The sequence below is a fragment of the Adiantum capillus-veneris genome, chromosome 10 (genome assembly GCF_014529385.1).
Source record: "Adiantum capillus-veneris isolate H3 chromosome 10, ASM1452938v2, whole genome shotgun sequence".
Lineage (NCBI taxonomy): Eukaryota > Viridiplantae > Streptophyta > Polypodiopsida > Polypodiales > Pteridaceae > Adiantum > Adiantum capillus-veneris.
Genome location: NC_140940.1, coordinates 20,317,077 through 20,334,420, shown reverse-complemented (window position 1 = coordinate 20,334,420; position 17,344 = coordinate 20,317,077). Strand labels below are relative to the sequence as shown.

Sequence of the window (17,344 nt, the reverse complement as noted above, 5' to 3'; positions counted from 1 at the left end):
AAGAGACCGAGAGAGTCTCCTTCTCCTGATTCTTTTCAATCTTCACCTACACATTAGAAATGAGAGATGAAGAATGAACAACTTGCTCTCCACAAATGACAATGGGACAGTCACTTTTGGCATTGAAAGTTAACGTATTTTCCGTCAAATCAATGAGAGGGTTATGCTCACGAAACCATCGAATGCCCAAAAGCATATCACATTCTGAAAGAGGAGGGACTACAAATTCCCTGCGGAAGGACGCTTGTTGAATAGTGAACAAAACATCGAGGCACTCTTGCGGGATGAGAGAGTCCATACCGGGAGAGAAGATTGACACCTCGAAAGGAGATGTCTTGCTAACCTCCAAGCGGGCTCTTTTGACAAGAGAGTCACTAATCACATCATGCATACTACTTGGGTCAAACAATATGACAAAACGCTGACCCTTCTGTAAGGTGCAGCGGAAGTGAATGTTGATCTTTGCTCAAGATGAGTGCTCTTAACTGTGCTCAAGGGTTCCTTTTACTTACGGAAGGGAGAGCCTTCCGTTCCTTTCATGAGAGAGTGCAAGTGATTACAAACAAAGTGGATAAACACTGTGAATGAAGGTGCTGAAACTGAGAGATAGAGAGAAGAATACAACACCATAATGTTGTCAAACCCTCCTACGAAGGCCCCACTCTCTATGGCGAGAGCCGTCTATTGATTGCACAAATCTCTACAATGCTTGGACTTTGCCGACGATGAGGACGACGACGAGACGGGCTGAAATTTGAAAATGCTAATAGCTTGAATCTGCAAATCTTTATCTGCTGAATTCTAACTCTATGTCAGTGACGATGTCGATAGCGACGATGTGACGACGACATGCTGAAAACCCAGATGCTGAAATCTGCATTTTTCGGGTTGAAACTGCAAACTCCGATGGATCTGACCGTGTGGCAAGGATCTGCTCTGCGGAAAGGGGAGATCTACAAGGTTTGGGACTTGATCTACAGTATCTAACTGCTGAAAACTGAAAACGTTGGTGCTATTGGTGTTCTTGTCGCAATGAATCTGCTATTGCCGAGGCTGATCTGCAAATCAAAAACGCTAGGGTTGAAAATTGTTCTGCTGCGGGGAATCCACTAATGCTAGGGCTGTTCTGTGGTCTTGCTGTCGCGAGGCTGTTGCAATGCAAAAACGCTAGGCTGATCTTGGTCTTGATGCAAAAACGCTAGGCTTTGCAGCTGATGCAAAAACGCTAGGTCTGTTGGGGGGTTCCTGCTGAGAAGTTGTCTGTTGAACCGAAGTTCCTGCTGCCTCTTCTGCCAGAAAGTGCTAGCGCTAGGTTTTCTTATATACTTGCTTTGCTAATTTTCCCTACCTAGTTTCCAACAAAAGTCACTTGATAAATAAGTGAAAAAATGTCAAAAATAGGAAAAATAGTTTTTATGCCTTGTAAAATGATCCTGATGGAATTTGATGGTAATGCTGATGATCATGCTGTGTGCAACCAGAGGATATGCATCTAATCTAAGTGTCTGGACATGCACAGTCTACAAACAGACTCACAAAAGTGCCAGATCACTTCTTATTCTGGACTGACTTGACTGAATTGAACCCTCATCATATTGTAGCTTGTCTACGGACACATAGGGTTCGATGTGTCACGTGACATCACCTCCTTTTCTAAGTGAGGTACTAGTACCGGAATGTATGGCGTCGAGGGAGATCGCCAACAGGGTCTGGAATTCTGGAAAGGACTCTTTGCCGGCCCACTCTGATGTGTGGGTCGTGCGATCCTTGAACTTCATAAAGGTTTGCAATGCTTGCTTCTTTGGGCCACGCCGAAAGCGACACAAAGTCTTCTGTGGCTCCTTCGATGCTTCAACTTCGTCCATAGTCATGCATCTACCTTCTTCAAGGATCTCCGAGGCTGAAAATTCCTGCCTATGGCAAATCACAATGGAAATGCCTATGCTTGATGCTCAATCCTTCTTGTGCTCTTTTTGAAACTGTGTCATGCTCGGGAAGAGACATGTGTAAATCCCTTAAATACAAACATTTCATTTTTTCATGAATCATCCGCATACATCCGTGCTCATCCATGAGTGAATCGTGCTCAACGTACAATATGGCATGCCTTTGGAAAGGCATCACATAAAGACGCTGATTAAAATACAGGAAACGATCATGAATGAAACACTCGAACAATGCGTGCTGACTAATCATGCGAGCACAGAATACTTCCTGTGAGGGTTCTTTGGACCTAAGCTCGAGAGCCAAGATCGGTTCTTCTTGATCGATCGAATCTTCTTGTGGGGGTTCTATGGACCTCGACTCGAGAGCCAAGATCGGTTCTTCGTGATTGATCGAATCTGCAATGAGGTTAGCTTCACTAGACAAAGTATCAACTAACAATTCATCCTTGTGAACAATCACATCATCTGCATGCAAATCATTATGCTTGTCATTATCGTGCAATTCATCATGCTTATCATTCTCATTCAAATCATCATGCTTATCATCATGCAAATCTTCATGTGTGTCATGCTTTGGAGAAGAAGAGACTGAGAGAGTCTCCTTTTCCCGAATCTCTTGCATCTGTGCCTGCACTTGAGAAAAGAATAGGAACAAGGCAGCTTTCCTTTCGTTGTGCTCATGCTCTATGGCTGCCATTCTTTCTTCGTGTTCACGCTCTATTTCTGCTTTTCTTTCTGCATTTCTTGCTTTGCGTTCTAACTTATTGTCCATCATCATCTAGTCGAAAGCCTCCATAGGAGTTAGTGCAATCCTTGGCATAGCTGGGGAAGGGGGAGGGTCAGAAAAACCTCCTGGTGGGGAAAACTCTTCTTCGCCACTCCCATGCTCACCACCTCCATGCGAAGTATCCATTCCGCTTCGAGTGATGACCATCCACTAAAGTCTTGGGTTCTTAAGTTCACGAGGAACTTGGGTCTTGTGGTTCTTGAGGTTCTTGAGTTCTTGAGGTTCTTGAGGGTCTTGAGGTTCTTCTTTCGCTTGCAATCTGTGTTAGAAGGATCTTTTGTTCACCCGAGTTCTTCTCTTTCCCGCGGGCGCACCCCTTGGCGGCCTTGCGCTCACACCAAGGTTGCTTTTTCCCACCTCACGTCAATTGGTCGGCCGCCAAGTGCACGGTCCGCTCTCAATGAGTGAAAAGAGGCACAAGGGGAGGCTGGACAAGCCCTTCTTTCTTGGGATTCCTGTCACACTTTAAAAACAGGATTAGGAATCGACACACCCAAGAGGACTTGGGTGTACGTGCGACCGCAACAAGCAAAAAAATTTATGTGGTTCTTTCCTTGAGTGATACAGAACACTCCCAAAGCTCAGATACCAATGTAAGGTGCAGCGGAAGTGAATGTTGATCTTTGCTCAAGATGAGTGCTCCAAACTGTGCTCAAGGGTTCCTTTTACTTACGGAAGGGAGAGCCTTCCGTTCCTTTAGTGAGAGAGTGCAAGTGATCACAAACAAAGTGGATAAACACTATGAATGAAGGTACTGAAGCTGAGAGATAAAGAGAGAAGATACGACACCAGAATGTTGTCAAACCCTCCTCCGAAGGCCCCACTCTCTATGGCGAGAGCGGTCTACTATTGATTGCACAAATCTCTACAATGCTTGGACTTTGCCGACGACGATGAGGACGACGACGAGACGGGCTGAAATCTGAAAATGCTAATGGCTGAAATCTGCAAATCTTGATCTGCTGAATTCTGACTCTATGTCGGTGACGATGTCGATGGCGACAACGCGCTGAAAACGCAGATGTTGAAATCTGCGTTTTCCGCGCTGAAACTACAAACTTCGATGGATCTGACCTGTGGCGAGGATCTGCTGCGGAAAGGGGAGATCTGCGAGGTTTGGGACTTGATTTGCGGTATCTAACTGCTGAAAACTGAAAACGCTGGTGCTATTGATGATCTTGTCGCAATGAATCTGCAAATTGCCGAGGCTGATCTGCAAACCAAAAACGCTAGGGTTGAAAATTGTTCTGCTGCGGGGAATCTGCTAATGCTAGGGCTGTTCTGTGGTCTTCCTATCGCCAGGCTGCTGCATTGCAAAAACGTTGGGCTGATCTTGGTCTTGGTGCAAAAACGCTAGGTATGTTGGGGGGGTTCCTACTGAGAAGTTGCCTATTGAGTCGAAGTTCGTGCTGCCTCTTCTGCCAGAAAGTGCTAGCGCTAGGTTTTCTTATATACTTGCTTTGCTAATTTGCCCTACCTAGTTCCCAACAAGAGTCACTTAATAAAAAAGTGAAAAAATGTCAATAGGAAAAATAGATTTTATGCCCTGTAAAATGATCCTGATGGAATCTGATGGTAATGCTGATGATCATGTTGTGTGCAACCAAAGGACATGCATCTAATCTAAGTGTCTGAACATGCACGGTCTACGAACAGACTCACAAAAGTGCCAAATCACTTCCTATTCTAGACTGACTTGACTGAACTGAACCCTGGTCATGCTGTAGCTTGTCTACGGACACACTGGATTGGATGTGTCACGTGACACCTTCACATGACCATAACACTTAATGAGAGACTCATCAATGGGAGGATCATGAGAGACTTGGGTCACACTCGTGTTCTCATTTATTGCATTGACAGAGGAAGTGGGTTTTGAGGGTTTTATAGATTCATTAGATTCAAGCTTAGGACATGTTCTTTTTATGTGACCCTTGATGTGACAATGAAAACAATGTCCTTCCTTAGAATCAATGCTTTGTTCTTCCGACATTATGTATCCTCCTAAAATTCCTTTTTCTGCCTTTTCATCTGGAGTGAGCTTAGGTATAGCAATTGTACTAGCTTTACCCTTAGGTTCATTTTGTGGGTTCTTTTCTGAGAGACTATTGGAAGATTGGTTAGAAGAGTTACTGTTCTTATCGTTATTGTCGTTCTGAGGGTTCTGAGAAGTCTCGGAGGTACTTGTGGAAGTCTTGTTTTCCTTAGGCTTTCCCTTGTTGTGCTTCATCTCCTTCGCGAGAGCAATCGCTACCGCCTTGTTGAGATCGATTGGGTCCAGGACTTCGACATCAAACCTAATATAGTCGTCCAACCCGAAAATGAAAGCCTACTTGCGCTCATCATCCGATTTATGTAATTGGGTGCCGAGCTGCAAAACACGATTCGAGAAAAACATAACTGGCATACCATTTTGCTTGAGACTGCGTCAATCGTCTTTCAACCGTGTTAGGTACTGTGGTGGCATAAAACACGCCTTGAGCTTGTCTTGGAAGTCGGCCCAATTGAAGGAAAGGGGCGTGCCTTCCTCGGCTTCCTCTAGGTGTGCGGTCAACTGTGCTTGCGCATCAACGGCAAGGTACATAGCTACAGTCAAAACCTTGCTAATTCCTGTCTTCTTAGTTGTCGCAAAATAAGCATTAAATTGATGCAACCAAGAATGAATAATCGTAGCATCCATCTTACAATCATACTTACTGAACGTGATCTTTTCTGTGACGGGGTTGTTGGAGTCTGAATCTTGGCTTGCGCCACTTGATAAACTACCAACATCTTTGGCCGGCTCGGGTTTCGAGGTGAGAACTTGTCGGACCAACTCTTGCATGCGTAGGTCTCTCTGCACCTCTCGCTCGGCCTCCACGGCCGCTCGTCTTTCTTCGGCCGCCAAGCGCACTTGCTCACGCTCATGCTCAATAGCTACCTTTCTTTCTTCACATGCTTTGCGCTAACGCTCCAAGGCAACGTGATTCGCTTCTTGTTGTAACATCATGTCCATCATCGACTTGACCAAAACCTCCATAGGATTCGGTGCAAACTGTGGCGTAGATGGGGAAGAGAGGGTCGGAAAAACCTCCTCATGGAGAAAATTCTTCTTCACCACACTCATGCTCATCACCTTCATGCAAAGTATCCATTCTGCTTCGGGTGATGACCATACACTAAAGTCTTGGGTTCTTAACTTCACGAGGAACTTGGATTCGTGCGGGTCTTGGGTTCTTGAGTCTTGAGGTTCTGAGGTTCTGGAGTCTTGAGGTTCTTGAGGTTCTTCTTTAGCTTGCAATCTGTGTTAGAGAAGAATCTTCTCTTACCCGAGCTCTACTCTTTTCTACAGGCGCACCCCTTGGCGGCCTTGCGCTCACACCAAGAAGGTTGTTTTCCCCCTCACGTCAATTGGCCGGCCGCTAAGTGCACGGTCTGCTCTCAATGAGTGAAAAGAGGCACAAGGGGAGGCTAGACAAGCCCTTCTTTCTTGGGATTCCCGTTACTCTTCAAACCACGATTAGGAATCGACACACCCAAGTGGACTTGGGTTACGTGCGACCCCAAAAAGCAAAAAAAATTATGTGGTTCTTTCCTTGAGTGATCCAGAACACTGCCAAAGCTCTGATACCAATGTAAGGTGCAGCGGAAGTGAATGTTGAACTTTGCTCAAGATGAGTGCTCCGAACTGTGCTCAAGGGTTCCTTTTATTTACGGAAGGGAGAGCCTTTCGTTCCTTTAGTGAGAGAGTGCAAATGATCACAAACAAAGTGGCAAACACTCTGAATGAAGGTGTTGAGACTGAGAGATAGAGAGAGAAGAATACGACACCAGAATATTGTCAAACCCTCCTCCGAAGGCCCCACTCTCTATGGCGAGAGCGGTCTACTATTGATTGCACAAATCTCTACAATGCTTTGGACTTGCCGACGATGTCGACAACGATGAGGACGACGACGAGACGGCCTGAAATCTGAAAACGCTAAGGGCTGAAATCTGCAAATCTTCTATCTGCTAAATTCTGACTCTATGTCGATGATGACGGCGATGACGACGATGCAACAACGACGCGCTGAAAACACAGATGCTGAAATTACGTTTTCCGGGCTGAAACTATAAATGCTCGTTGATCTGACCATGCAGCGAGGATCTGCTGCAGGAAGGTGAGATCTACGAGGTTTGGGACTTCTACAGCGGTGTCTTGATGTTGAAAACTGAAAACGCTGATGCTAATCTGGGTTCTATCGCCGAGGAACTGCAAAACGCTGGGCTGTTGTGCTGCTCCAAAAATGCTAGGGCTGAATTGGGGTCTTGTTGCAAAAACGCTAGAGGATCTGTTGTCCTGCAGTCACCAGTTGGCCCACAAATGCAAAACGCTAAGGCTGATCTGCAATGGAAAGAAAACGCTAAGGCTTCTTGCCGGGAGGGTCTTGTTGAGAAGGTGCACTACCAAATGTCTGGTCCCTCCTACCCCCAAAAGTGCTAGCGCTAGGGTTTCTTATATACTTGCATGGCTAAATTGCCCTACCCAATTCCCAACAAAAGTCACTTAAAAATAATAAGTGAAAAATGGCTAAAATAGATCTATGCACTGTAAAAATGCTCCTGATGGGTTCTGACTGTAATCTGATGGTCATGCTATGTGCAACCAGAGGATATGCATCTACTTAAGTGTGTGAACATGCACGGTCTGCGAACAAACTCACAAAAGTGCCAAAACACTTCCTAATCTAACTGAACTAAACCCATGTCATGAGGTAGCTTGTCCACGTACACATAGGGTTAGATGTGCACGTGACATGGGCTCTTCGAATCCGTCCGTCCCGAGCCGTCCCAACCCGTCCCCGTCCCGATTTTGGTCGTCCCCCACCCCTAGGCCCCATCCCCTCCGTCCCCTGTGACTATGGTTTTTGAGAACTTGCTGCCTTTTCAGTCACACGCTGCCCTTGTGCACTCGAGTTAGCGGCCTACACTCGCCTAGAGAGCCTTTACTGCCAGGCACTTGCAGATCTACGGCATCGTCAAGTATTCCCCCGAAATCGGCACCCTTTTGGCATTAATTACTTGCTGTTTTTCTCTCTGCTTTCAGCCCCTCGACGGTTGAGAAGTGCAAGAACCCCCTCATCTGAACCTCTGCGACGCTCCCGTACCGATTGGTGGCGTACAGGCACGCTGAAATCTCTGTTACAGTAGCGTTTTCAGCACCCTTTGCAGCTTTTTGGGCGGACAACACGCTGAATTTTTGCCTATTGTGTGGTCGATCACTCTATTGCTCGTCAAGACACCATCCGGTGGTTGTCTGAGCGGTTATTATGGACTGCTACAGCTGTGGAGACGGTACCTTCGATCCTTGGGAGATCCATTCATTCCAGCCATCATTCTGCGGTTGCGCACTCCAGAGGGGGTGGTGACTTGTGGTTTGCTATGGACAAACCTATGCACTCATCAGAGGAGTTCACACGAGATATGGCCATGCTCATGGCATATGGGATTCCGACATTCCCAGAGACGACACCACCATCTTGGGTGGACAGACACTTGACCTCGACACGTCAGATCACTTGCTTACACAGGAGCATCTACATGGACTTAGGGAGAGGATCTTGGATCTCTTCCCGAACAAGTTCATTGCTTGAATCTACAGACTGGAGTGGGACTTCAGCACTTTAGACTCTCTTGGAGAGTTTACCCGTGAGATGCGGGAGATCAAGCATCCCGCGACTGCATCCGGAGTCACCCGGAGCTTGGCTTGGATGGTAGTGCAGTTGCTCTTCTACACTCCTGATCATTTGGATTGCTACCTTCAGAGTTGCTGACACTCACCCTCGGTAACCTTACAACAGACTTATCCTCTGACCTGGGCAATAGGCCACTCCCAACTCATTCACATTGAGAGCCACACCGAGTTGCGGTTTGGTGGCGTCGTTGGCGCGGATTCTGTTTTGGTTGACACCGAAGGATTGGAGATAGGAGATACAAGCAAGACGGGGCAGACAGATTGGTCTGGCCTTTCCTCTTCTCAGAGGATCTTCACAGAGCAGATTTCTCAATCTGGCTTCCCTTCTTCATACAAGATGATTACGGTGCAAACAGCTTGGTCTGACCACACCTCTTCTCAAAGGCCCTTCACAGCGCAGACTATTTAGTCTGGCTTTCCACTCATCTTGGATTACCCTACCTACTCACAAGACACCATCCGGTGGTGGTCCGTGCAGTCTCCCGATGACTGCAGCAACTTATGGTAGCTTCTACAGTGCAAACTGCTTAGTCTAGCTTTCCTTGTTTCGGAGGACGTTTACGGCGCAGATTGCCACATCTAGCCTTCCCGGAGTTTTACACAGCTTAGCCACCTCGCCACAATGGGTTACAGGTTCATGCATTGAGAGGCTTCCGGTCATATTGATGACGGTTCCTGGGCTTCCCCATTTTCTTCAGACGGTTTGACTACAGACACCACAGATCCTATTGAGCAGGACACTTGCATGTCTATTGGCACTTCTTTTACGACAAGGAGTTGTTTTCAGACTCAGTTCGGGACCTTCACGTAATATCTTTACCTTGTATCTGCTGAGTACAACAGTTTTCTGCACTGCTCGTGACGGCACTTTATCATGGAAATCTCTCAGAGGTTGGGACACCCCAGACTATTGCTACACTCATGGAGTATTGTCCTTTAGTGGACATCGCAGCAGACATCTTCATCATTTGCCTCACATCTTCAGCTTCATGCGGTTTGTTCAGTATCCGATGTTGAGAGGGAGTGTTAGACTTACACCACTTGGCTGCTTCAAAGGTCTAGGGCATACATGTACGGCTAGTGTGCCTATGGGCTAGCTGCCCACTTTGTCCGGGCGCCCTCATATATTTCATTTTTCTGTTGGGTCGTGGGGATTTTTATTAGGCCTTGCCCTACCTCCCCTTGGGCACCTATATATGGGGCCAGGGGGGTACCCACTTCCACATCTCATCACACAGAGATCATTTGTTCATTGTACGGGTCTTCTACTCTGATAGTCAGTGGGGGGCTTATCGCCCCCTCTTCCCCATACCAACGTTTTGTGTCTATTGTCTCTCTCTCTCTCTCCTCTCCTCTCACGCTTCCTCACACGTGCACTCACATTTAAATATGTTATGTAGGCACTCTCTCTAGCATTCTACCACGTAGAGAAGCAGAGCAGAGTCCCAGAGTTGTAGCTTGTTGAAGCAAAAATAAAGAAACACCAAAAGGGGCTCCAGTCTTTGGGGCTAGTGTTGTCTAGAAGTGGAACTCTTCCACTCTCTCTCTCTCTCTCTCTCTCTCTCTCTCTCTCTCTCTCTCTCTCTCTCTCTCTCTCTCTCTCTCTCTCTCAGTTATTCAAGTTGTTTGAAGTGATGAAGTGTTGCAGAGTTTTGCAAATTGTAGTTCTCTCTCTTTCCATTCAATCCTTCACCGGAAGTGCGGAAGTGATTACATCCTTCTCTCAAAGAGGCAGATGCCACATATCAATGTATTACATATTCCACTGACCCATTGTCAAGTGCAGCGGAACTGAAATGGTGAAGATCTAGGTTTTACACTTCCACAAATCCTTTACTTCCTTTCCTTGCATTAGTGATTCCTTTTAGCTTGAATGATGGTTCCTTTTTACGTTTCCCTGAAGACAGAGAATGAGTGAGAGCAGTACAGATGTGTAGAGAGAGAGAGAGAGAGAGGAGAATGACACCCGATGGGGTCCCAACCAACCCTCTCACGAGCCCCCCACACCATTGCCGATGTGGTATTTGCTTTAGATTGTGTAAATGGATTGTACACACTGCAATACCTCAAGTGCAGACTCTACTACCTCGAATGGAGAATGTCACCTCGGTAACTCTTCAAGATGAAGCACTGATTTGATGCTCCTTTGGATCTTTCTCGATGTGGGATTGTGGATGGTCACCAAGGGGTAGATCTAGGGCTAAATTGCGCTCCCGATGTGAGGGGAATGAAGGGCTAAAAACAGGCTGCAAAAACGCAGATCTGGCACACAAAACCCGGCAGATCTATCGTGTAAAGAAGGGCTGAAAACACAGATTTTGGTGATGCCGATGATGGAATTGCCGAGGAGAAGCTCAATGGGCTGCTGAAGTACAGAACTACATCTGGATGGCTAGTGGGTGCAAATCTCACGCACCTCCGACAAGGGAAGGGCTGAAAACTGAAAACGCTCGCTGATCCCATGCAGGGAGATACAGCATGCTGGTATGGGGAGATGACATCATGGTTTCAGGCGCATGGGTTCAGCATAGACAAATTGCCTCCCTTCCAATACTCACTGGATGCGCCCTCTCTGACTCTTACACAGTCCGAGATCACCAAGCTCATTCGCCAAGATTTGACTCAACTAGACACCAAGAGGACATGGATACATGTTACAAGACAGGCACCACGTGCCAATAGAAAAGAACAGACTGAACAGACTTTTAGCACTTCAATAACAACTGAACTGAGAGAGAGAGAGAGAGAGAGATGACACGCGACACGGAGTGGCGGAATTCCACCCCAGAGAGTATTGGCTCCAAACCTTGACGCCGCTTTCGGTATTTCTTTATATTATTGCTGATTCGCAAAGTACAACAGTCGGGGAGCACCTCGTCTGCAATTTGCGCGTTGAAGAGTGCCAGAGAGGGCCCCCAAGGCTCATATTTAAAGGCCCAAAGCCTAAAAGCATCAAATATGAAAAACTGACCCCAAAAAATCACTTTCCTAAAATTTCGGGATTTTCCTAAAAATTCGCCGCGAATTCCGGAACGTCCATACAAGTGCCACATCATCATATTTTGATGTGCAAAGTCTTTTGAGTGTGTTTTGCTTTATTTTTAATGCCTTTATGTCACTTGGGCCCCATTGGACGGGGTCCCATAAGTTGGTGGGAACTCTTCTTTAAAAATAGGCCACTCGTCAAGACTTTGTAAGTCTGTAAAACTTCTTCTTCTGCTGCTGCTTCTTCATAGGGTTTTGGCTTCTCAGTCGGAATCTACAGGTTGGCTCCGTTCTTCAGTGGCTTTGACACGTCAGCAATTTGTTACATCTCCCCTTCTTGAAAGAGAGTAATCGTCCGTGATTACAGCATATCTGCAAAACAACTCAAGTTAGCTGGGGAAAAAAAAAATCCGAGGGTCATTCCGAGGGACATTTCGAGTGACATTCAATTTGCTCTTTTTGTTAAGGAGTTAGCTTCTCCTTTCGGCTGTTTTGATCAAGGAGTTAGCTTCTCCTTTCGTCCAGATCGGAACTCTTGATATTCCGGCGTTCTTTAGAGCTGCCACTGGACACTCAAAGGAGTTACTACCACAGCAGAGCTCGTCGCCTTACACCAAAGGCACACCGATCGACCGAGCGACTGAGCTAGGGAGATCCAGACGCCCACGACTGCGTAGGACTACACAGCATCGACAGAGGCTGCATCAGAGGATTCGGATCACTTTGGCTCGACATGCACGACGCCCGGTCAGACTACTGACCATGGAGGAGATTGATGAGATCCACCAGCGACCGATGTTGGATCTCCTGTGATCTAGCTATCCCAGCTAGATGTTTAGTTGCTTAGTTCACACTTAGCAGTTTAGGATTCCATAGTAGTTTATTTTGTCATTTTGTCATCTTGTTACTCTGACTTTGTATCAGATCCACCACATTGTAACTTTCTGGTCTCATAGGTCACTTTGGCCTTTTGAAGACGTTAATATAACATTTCATTTCATTTTTCATTTTCTCTCTCTCTCTCTCTCTCTCTCTCTCTCTCTCTCTCTCTCTCTCATGCTAGAGTCCTCAGTTTTTTGGCATCCAAACTTGCTTCCCTCACATTTTCAGCCACGACTTGGACCTACACACTTTCCTCTCCCAGCCACACTGTAGGCTCTCCATTGCGATTCTCATCACCATGATCATGGACCATCAAGAATCGCTCATCAACCCCAAAGACCATATTTGAGCTCCAAGGACGATAATAAAATCTATCTATCAATCTCTATGCTTCCGCACTATGTACCTTGACATCTCCAATACGCTTCCCCATTGCACTAGTTTGATCCTTTTGACTCATCAAAACATACAATGTTCAAAGTAAACTAGTATTGTATTTGTCCTCATTAAATGTGGCAATGAGAAGGTTCTTCTCGGATTCTGCAAAGGTCTCTCAATCTGAGCTAGCATTTCTTCTTTCTTAGTTTGTCATCAAATGCTCCACATATATTTGATTGCCTAAATCTCATACTGAATGTGCAAAGTACCAACTTTTCAGATAGCAAATTCCTATCATAGTTTGTCTTAAGATTTAATGCATGCTCTTCAACCCGTATCACTCTTCTAGACTTCGACCATCACAATATCCTCACGTATATTTTGGACCTTTTAAATCTCATTAGAATTCGTCTTAAAATTAATGCATGCTCTTCAACAAGTATCACCCTTCTAGACTCCAACCATCACAATCTTTAAGTATATTATGGACCTTTTGACTTGAATTCAAACAATTGTGCATGCTTAAAGTAGAAACTTCTTCCGGAATTATTCAAAAAGCACCATGTGCTTTATGAATCTACCTTCACTCCATGTTAACAAAAGAATTTCTTTTGCGAACGATTGCCACTAATACATCTAACTCGGGGCACATTTCAAAGCATTTTTATAGTATCTCAAACAAAAGGTTTGCCAGCATTTGAACATCAATTTTCATGAGGCATTAAAGGCGAGATGCATACATAAAATGTCCTCACTTGGAACAAAGCATCACAATAAATTTGGAATCAAAAGAAAAGTGAAGGGAGATGAAGAGGGAGAAGACTACCTGTGACAGGCTTCCCACAACTTCTAGCAATGCAGGTCGAGCTAGAAAGTTTGGGTTGCTCATGAACTTGCAGATGCGAGGGCAAAGGCGAGAGAGAGCAGACAGTGGAGGTGATTTGGCACTCTCAATGACTCGAGCTAAGCAAAGAGCAGCACCTGTTTGGACGCTCTTGTTCTGCTCACTGAGGGCATCAAAAAGGGGTTTTGAAAACGTGGCAAGGGTGAGGGCAGATGCATTTTGTGTGCCGTTCTCCTTCTCCAGACCAGACAAAGATGATGTAGGGGGACAAAGCATGCGGGCAGAGAGGGAAGCAATGGCATCAACACAGGCATCTCGCACACTGCTATCCGGGTCCCGGAGCCTACGCATAATGCTCGCGATAATCTTTGTCAAATGTGGCACAAGCAGATCTGCATGCACAGATGCAAGCGAGCTAAACAACCTCACGCATTCTTTCTTTACTACGCTTTTCTGTTGCATCTCTGAATCGTAGAGGCAGGAGAGAAACACAGCAACACAGTCTGGTGAAATGGTCTCCACCAGCTTATCAAGCTCCTCGATACCGATCTGTTGCGTGTCCCGATCTGCAAGCCTGCCAAGAGCAACTAGAATACGTTGCTTGAGTTCCATTTGTGCATGCTGCGGGGTTGGGGTTCCTGTCTTTGTGCCTGAAGGACCTCCTAAGCGAGTCTTTGAAGAACGGGAAGCAGGAGCAGCTGGGGTTGTAACTTGCCCAGAGAACACCAAGCCTGAATCTGCTTTGCTCGAGGGAGCCATAGCTAGAGATTTCTTTAAGAGCGAGTGTTAGAATACGATCGGAGCTAATCGCACAGCTAAAACAGACTGTAGCTCATAGCCAAAAGCGAGCTTGCATACCACGGCAGGCAGATTGGACCAAGTTCCCCAGCAACGCAACTGAGCAACAACCTTTAACAAAGACGAACGAGAGAGATAGAGAGAGATGTATGTCCATTGCCCAACCTTCCTTAGGCCCCCCAAATCATCACGTGGACAACAATTAGTCACACCCATTGTGCTAAGGAAACTTACCACACAGAGAGCATAATATACAGCTGCAAGTACATCAATGACAGGATGCACAATGCATTTGTGAAGAATGGAGCCGATGTCAAGTGCGGGTGTCAATCGATGAAACTGTTTTTTCACTTGCTCGTGCCATGTCGTAATTTGTCTGCAAGGTAAAATATTACCAAGACCATCAAGTGACCGGATAAGATTGTAATTCCCTATGTTAGCATGGGATTTACTGACAAGTTCCAAATTTGGGAGTTCACATCTCCTAGAATCTACCTAGAATAAATATTTGTCTAGTGACCAGTTGAACAATGCATAAGCAAATCCTAGCTATATATATTATATTTGCAGATGTGAAAGGGCTTTTTGCCATACCACATCTCCAAGCTCAAGCTCAAAGTTTTCCATAACTTGTGTTGATTGTGCAAGCTTTGTAACTGCGATGGATTGTTGTGATTATGCATTCTCTTTTCTTTCCATTCAGTCTACTTACAAGCCTTGCCTTGCCAGGTGGAGACTAGCTACCAAACCCATGTGCTAAGACTGACTCTCTCTCTCTCTCTCTCTCTCTCTCTCTCTCTCTCTCTCTCTCTCTCTCTCTCTCTCTCTCTCTCTCTCTCTCTCTAGCCTAAATATGGCGAGAGCAAACAAACTAATTGCAATGTGAGACTTTGTCGATGATGAGCAACTTGGGGAAAAGGGGTCATGCCCATGTATAAAGGAGTCTGGCAAACATGTACCAAATCTTGGGATGGATACTATAGAGAAATATTAATTTTTTGCTACTTTGAGAGCCACAAAAGAAGACTTACACATTGGGGATACCATTATGCTCAAGATCCTTTATGGAAACATGAGTATCCTTATGCTCCAATGGGTTTCCACACTACAACAAAATGCATAAAGTTCACTCTTCCATGCAAAAACCACCATCAAACAAGCAAATTGATAGCCATATATTGAACAAAGGATGAAATCCACCAAATTCCTATGGTCCAATTCCTAGAAGGCACAAAAGATAACAATAGAGGTGCACTGATTATGCTTGGGAAGAACAAATTAGGTTGTGAAAACTCAGCAACAATGTGCAAGAGGTTTAATGGCTCAAGCAAACTACTCAATGTAGCATAACTTGAACAAAATCTATTTTTGAAATTGTTAGGGCATGCTCACAATGGTGAAAGGCTTCAATCTAGCCCTAGCCACTCTTTAAATAGGTATGAGATACTCAATTCTAATACACTTTATACTTTGAGAGCTTTTTTCGACACTTCGTAGAGTCATGTACCAAAATTGGAATCAATCACCAAATTGCCACTCAAATTATGAGCCTCAAGCAGAGAACAAGTGAGTCCATGTGGGATTCTATAGCTCACATGAATAAATCCTTTATTTGCCAAGAAACATATAGATTTTAACATGTGTTGTCAAGCTACCATAAGTTACAACAACAATTTCTCACAAATTTCAACCATGCCAAGACCAATCAAGAATCTATAGAGGTTATGCTAGATCTTGGTATGGAACATATAACAACATTGTAAGGGCTAGGTATTTCTACTAGAAAGCTTGTCGACCAAATGCTAAGATTGAGCCATGACTACTTCCTTGCCAAGGTTGTGGTGGGACCTTCCCACCAAGATGATTCAAGTGTCAAAAATAAGTACATAAAATGGCCTTATGGCATGGATTTTGTTGAGTTTAAACTAGCCACAAACTAGATATGTGTAGTATTTTAGTGAGATACATGGAAGAGAAAATTTAGCCAAATTCCAATAGACCAAGCCAAGAGCATGCCTCCACTAGTTGCTGTGAATCTAAAGCTAGTACTAGGACTACAATCTCCACTTCCCACCGGAGTCGCAAACAAGGAATACGAGGGGAAATACTTGGCACTTTGTCCTTGTTCAAGTGTGATGCAATAGCAAAAGGAATTTCACTAGTGCTAACACAAGCCAAAACATAGCTAAAGAAGTAGGAGTACTACCAATTGGTGAGAAAACATTTTCGAGCAAGGTAATGATCGAGCGACTTAATCCTAAGGACAAATCCACTTAAAGACGGAGAGAGAGAGAGAGAGAGAGAGAGAGAGAGAGAGATGAATGAAATTGTTGGGAGAACAGAATAACGTATGCTAAGAGTTGTTCAACTTTCCTCACACACACAGGCGCGTCAAACCTCTCACCATCCCTCCCAAAACCAATTACACCCAAATAGACAAGGATACCATACACACACACATACACACACACACAACAAAATAGATATGATAGTGATGGCCTATAAGAGAAGGAGATGCATACACAATTTTTGCACACACAGCTTAGCATAAGAGTTGAAAGAGAAGAATCTTGCAAAAGAATGGCTTAAAATTGTATCCCGCAAACTCCACGACACCTCTTACAGAGTTGAGTATTTAATTTTATTATTGGTCTATTTTACATGCTAAAGATTTGAAGCCCCTCTTTACACTTTAGTTCATGAGTGGTAGCTATCACTTATTGCATGACCCTTTAAAGGGTGGGTTTCCATAAAATATGTACAATGGAGTCATATTGGCTTATTGAAAAAAATAACTACAACACTATGCAAAGGTAAATAGCTTAGAGATATAATTTTATTGCTGACGCCTTCTCCTTAGCTCCCAGAGTTCTAATCTACACAGCATCAACTCACTATTAGTAAAAATAAAAGGCAACACAATTATTAACCATTACATGCTAGCTATCCCAATTGTAATGCTAACCACATACAATAAGAGGGTGCCCAATCTCGTAACATCCCTCCCA

The 17,344-nt window shown here is 44.9% G+C and overlaps 1 protein-coding gene across 1 annotated transcript in view; it reads right to left on the bottom strand.

The window, feature by feature from the left end:
- Nucleotides 1-14,438, bottom strand: part of LOC147448526 (microtubule-associated protein TORTIFOLIA1-like) — a 77,541-nt gene extending 63,103 nt beyond the window's left edge. The window contains exon 1 of the mRNA XM_086521097.1: nucleotides 13,521-14,438. Coding sequence (XP_086377223.1) covers nucleotides 13,521-14,297 — 777 coding nt within the window. The 5' untranslated portion in view covers nucleotides 14,298-14,438. The remainder of the gene's footprint in view (nucleotides 1-13,520) is intronic.
- Nucleotides 14,439-17,344: the final 2,906 nt, after the last annotated feature.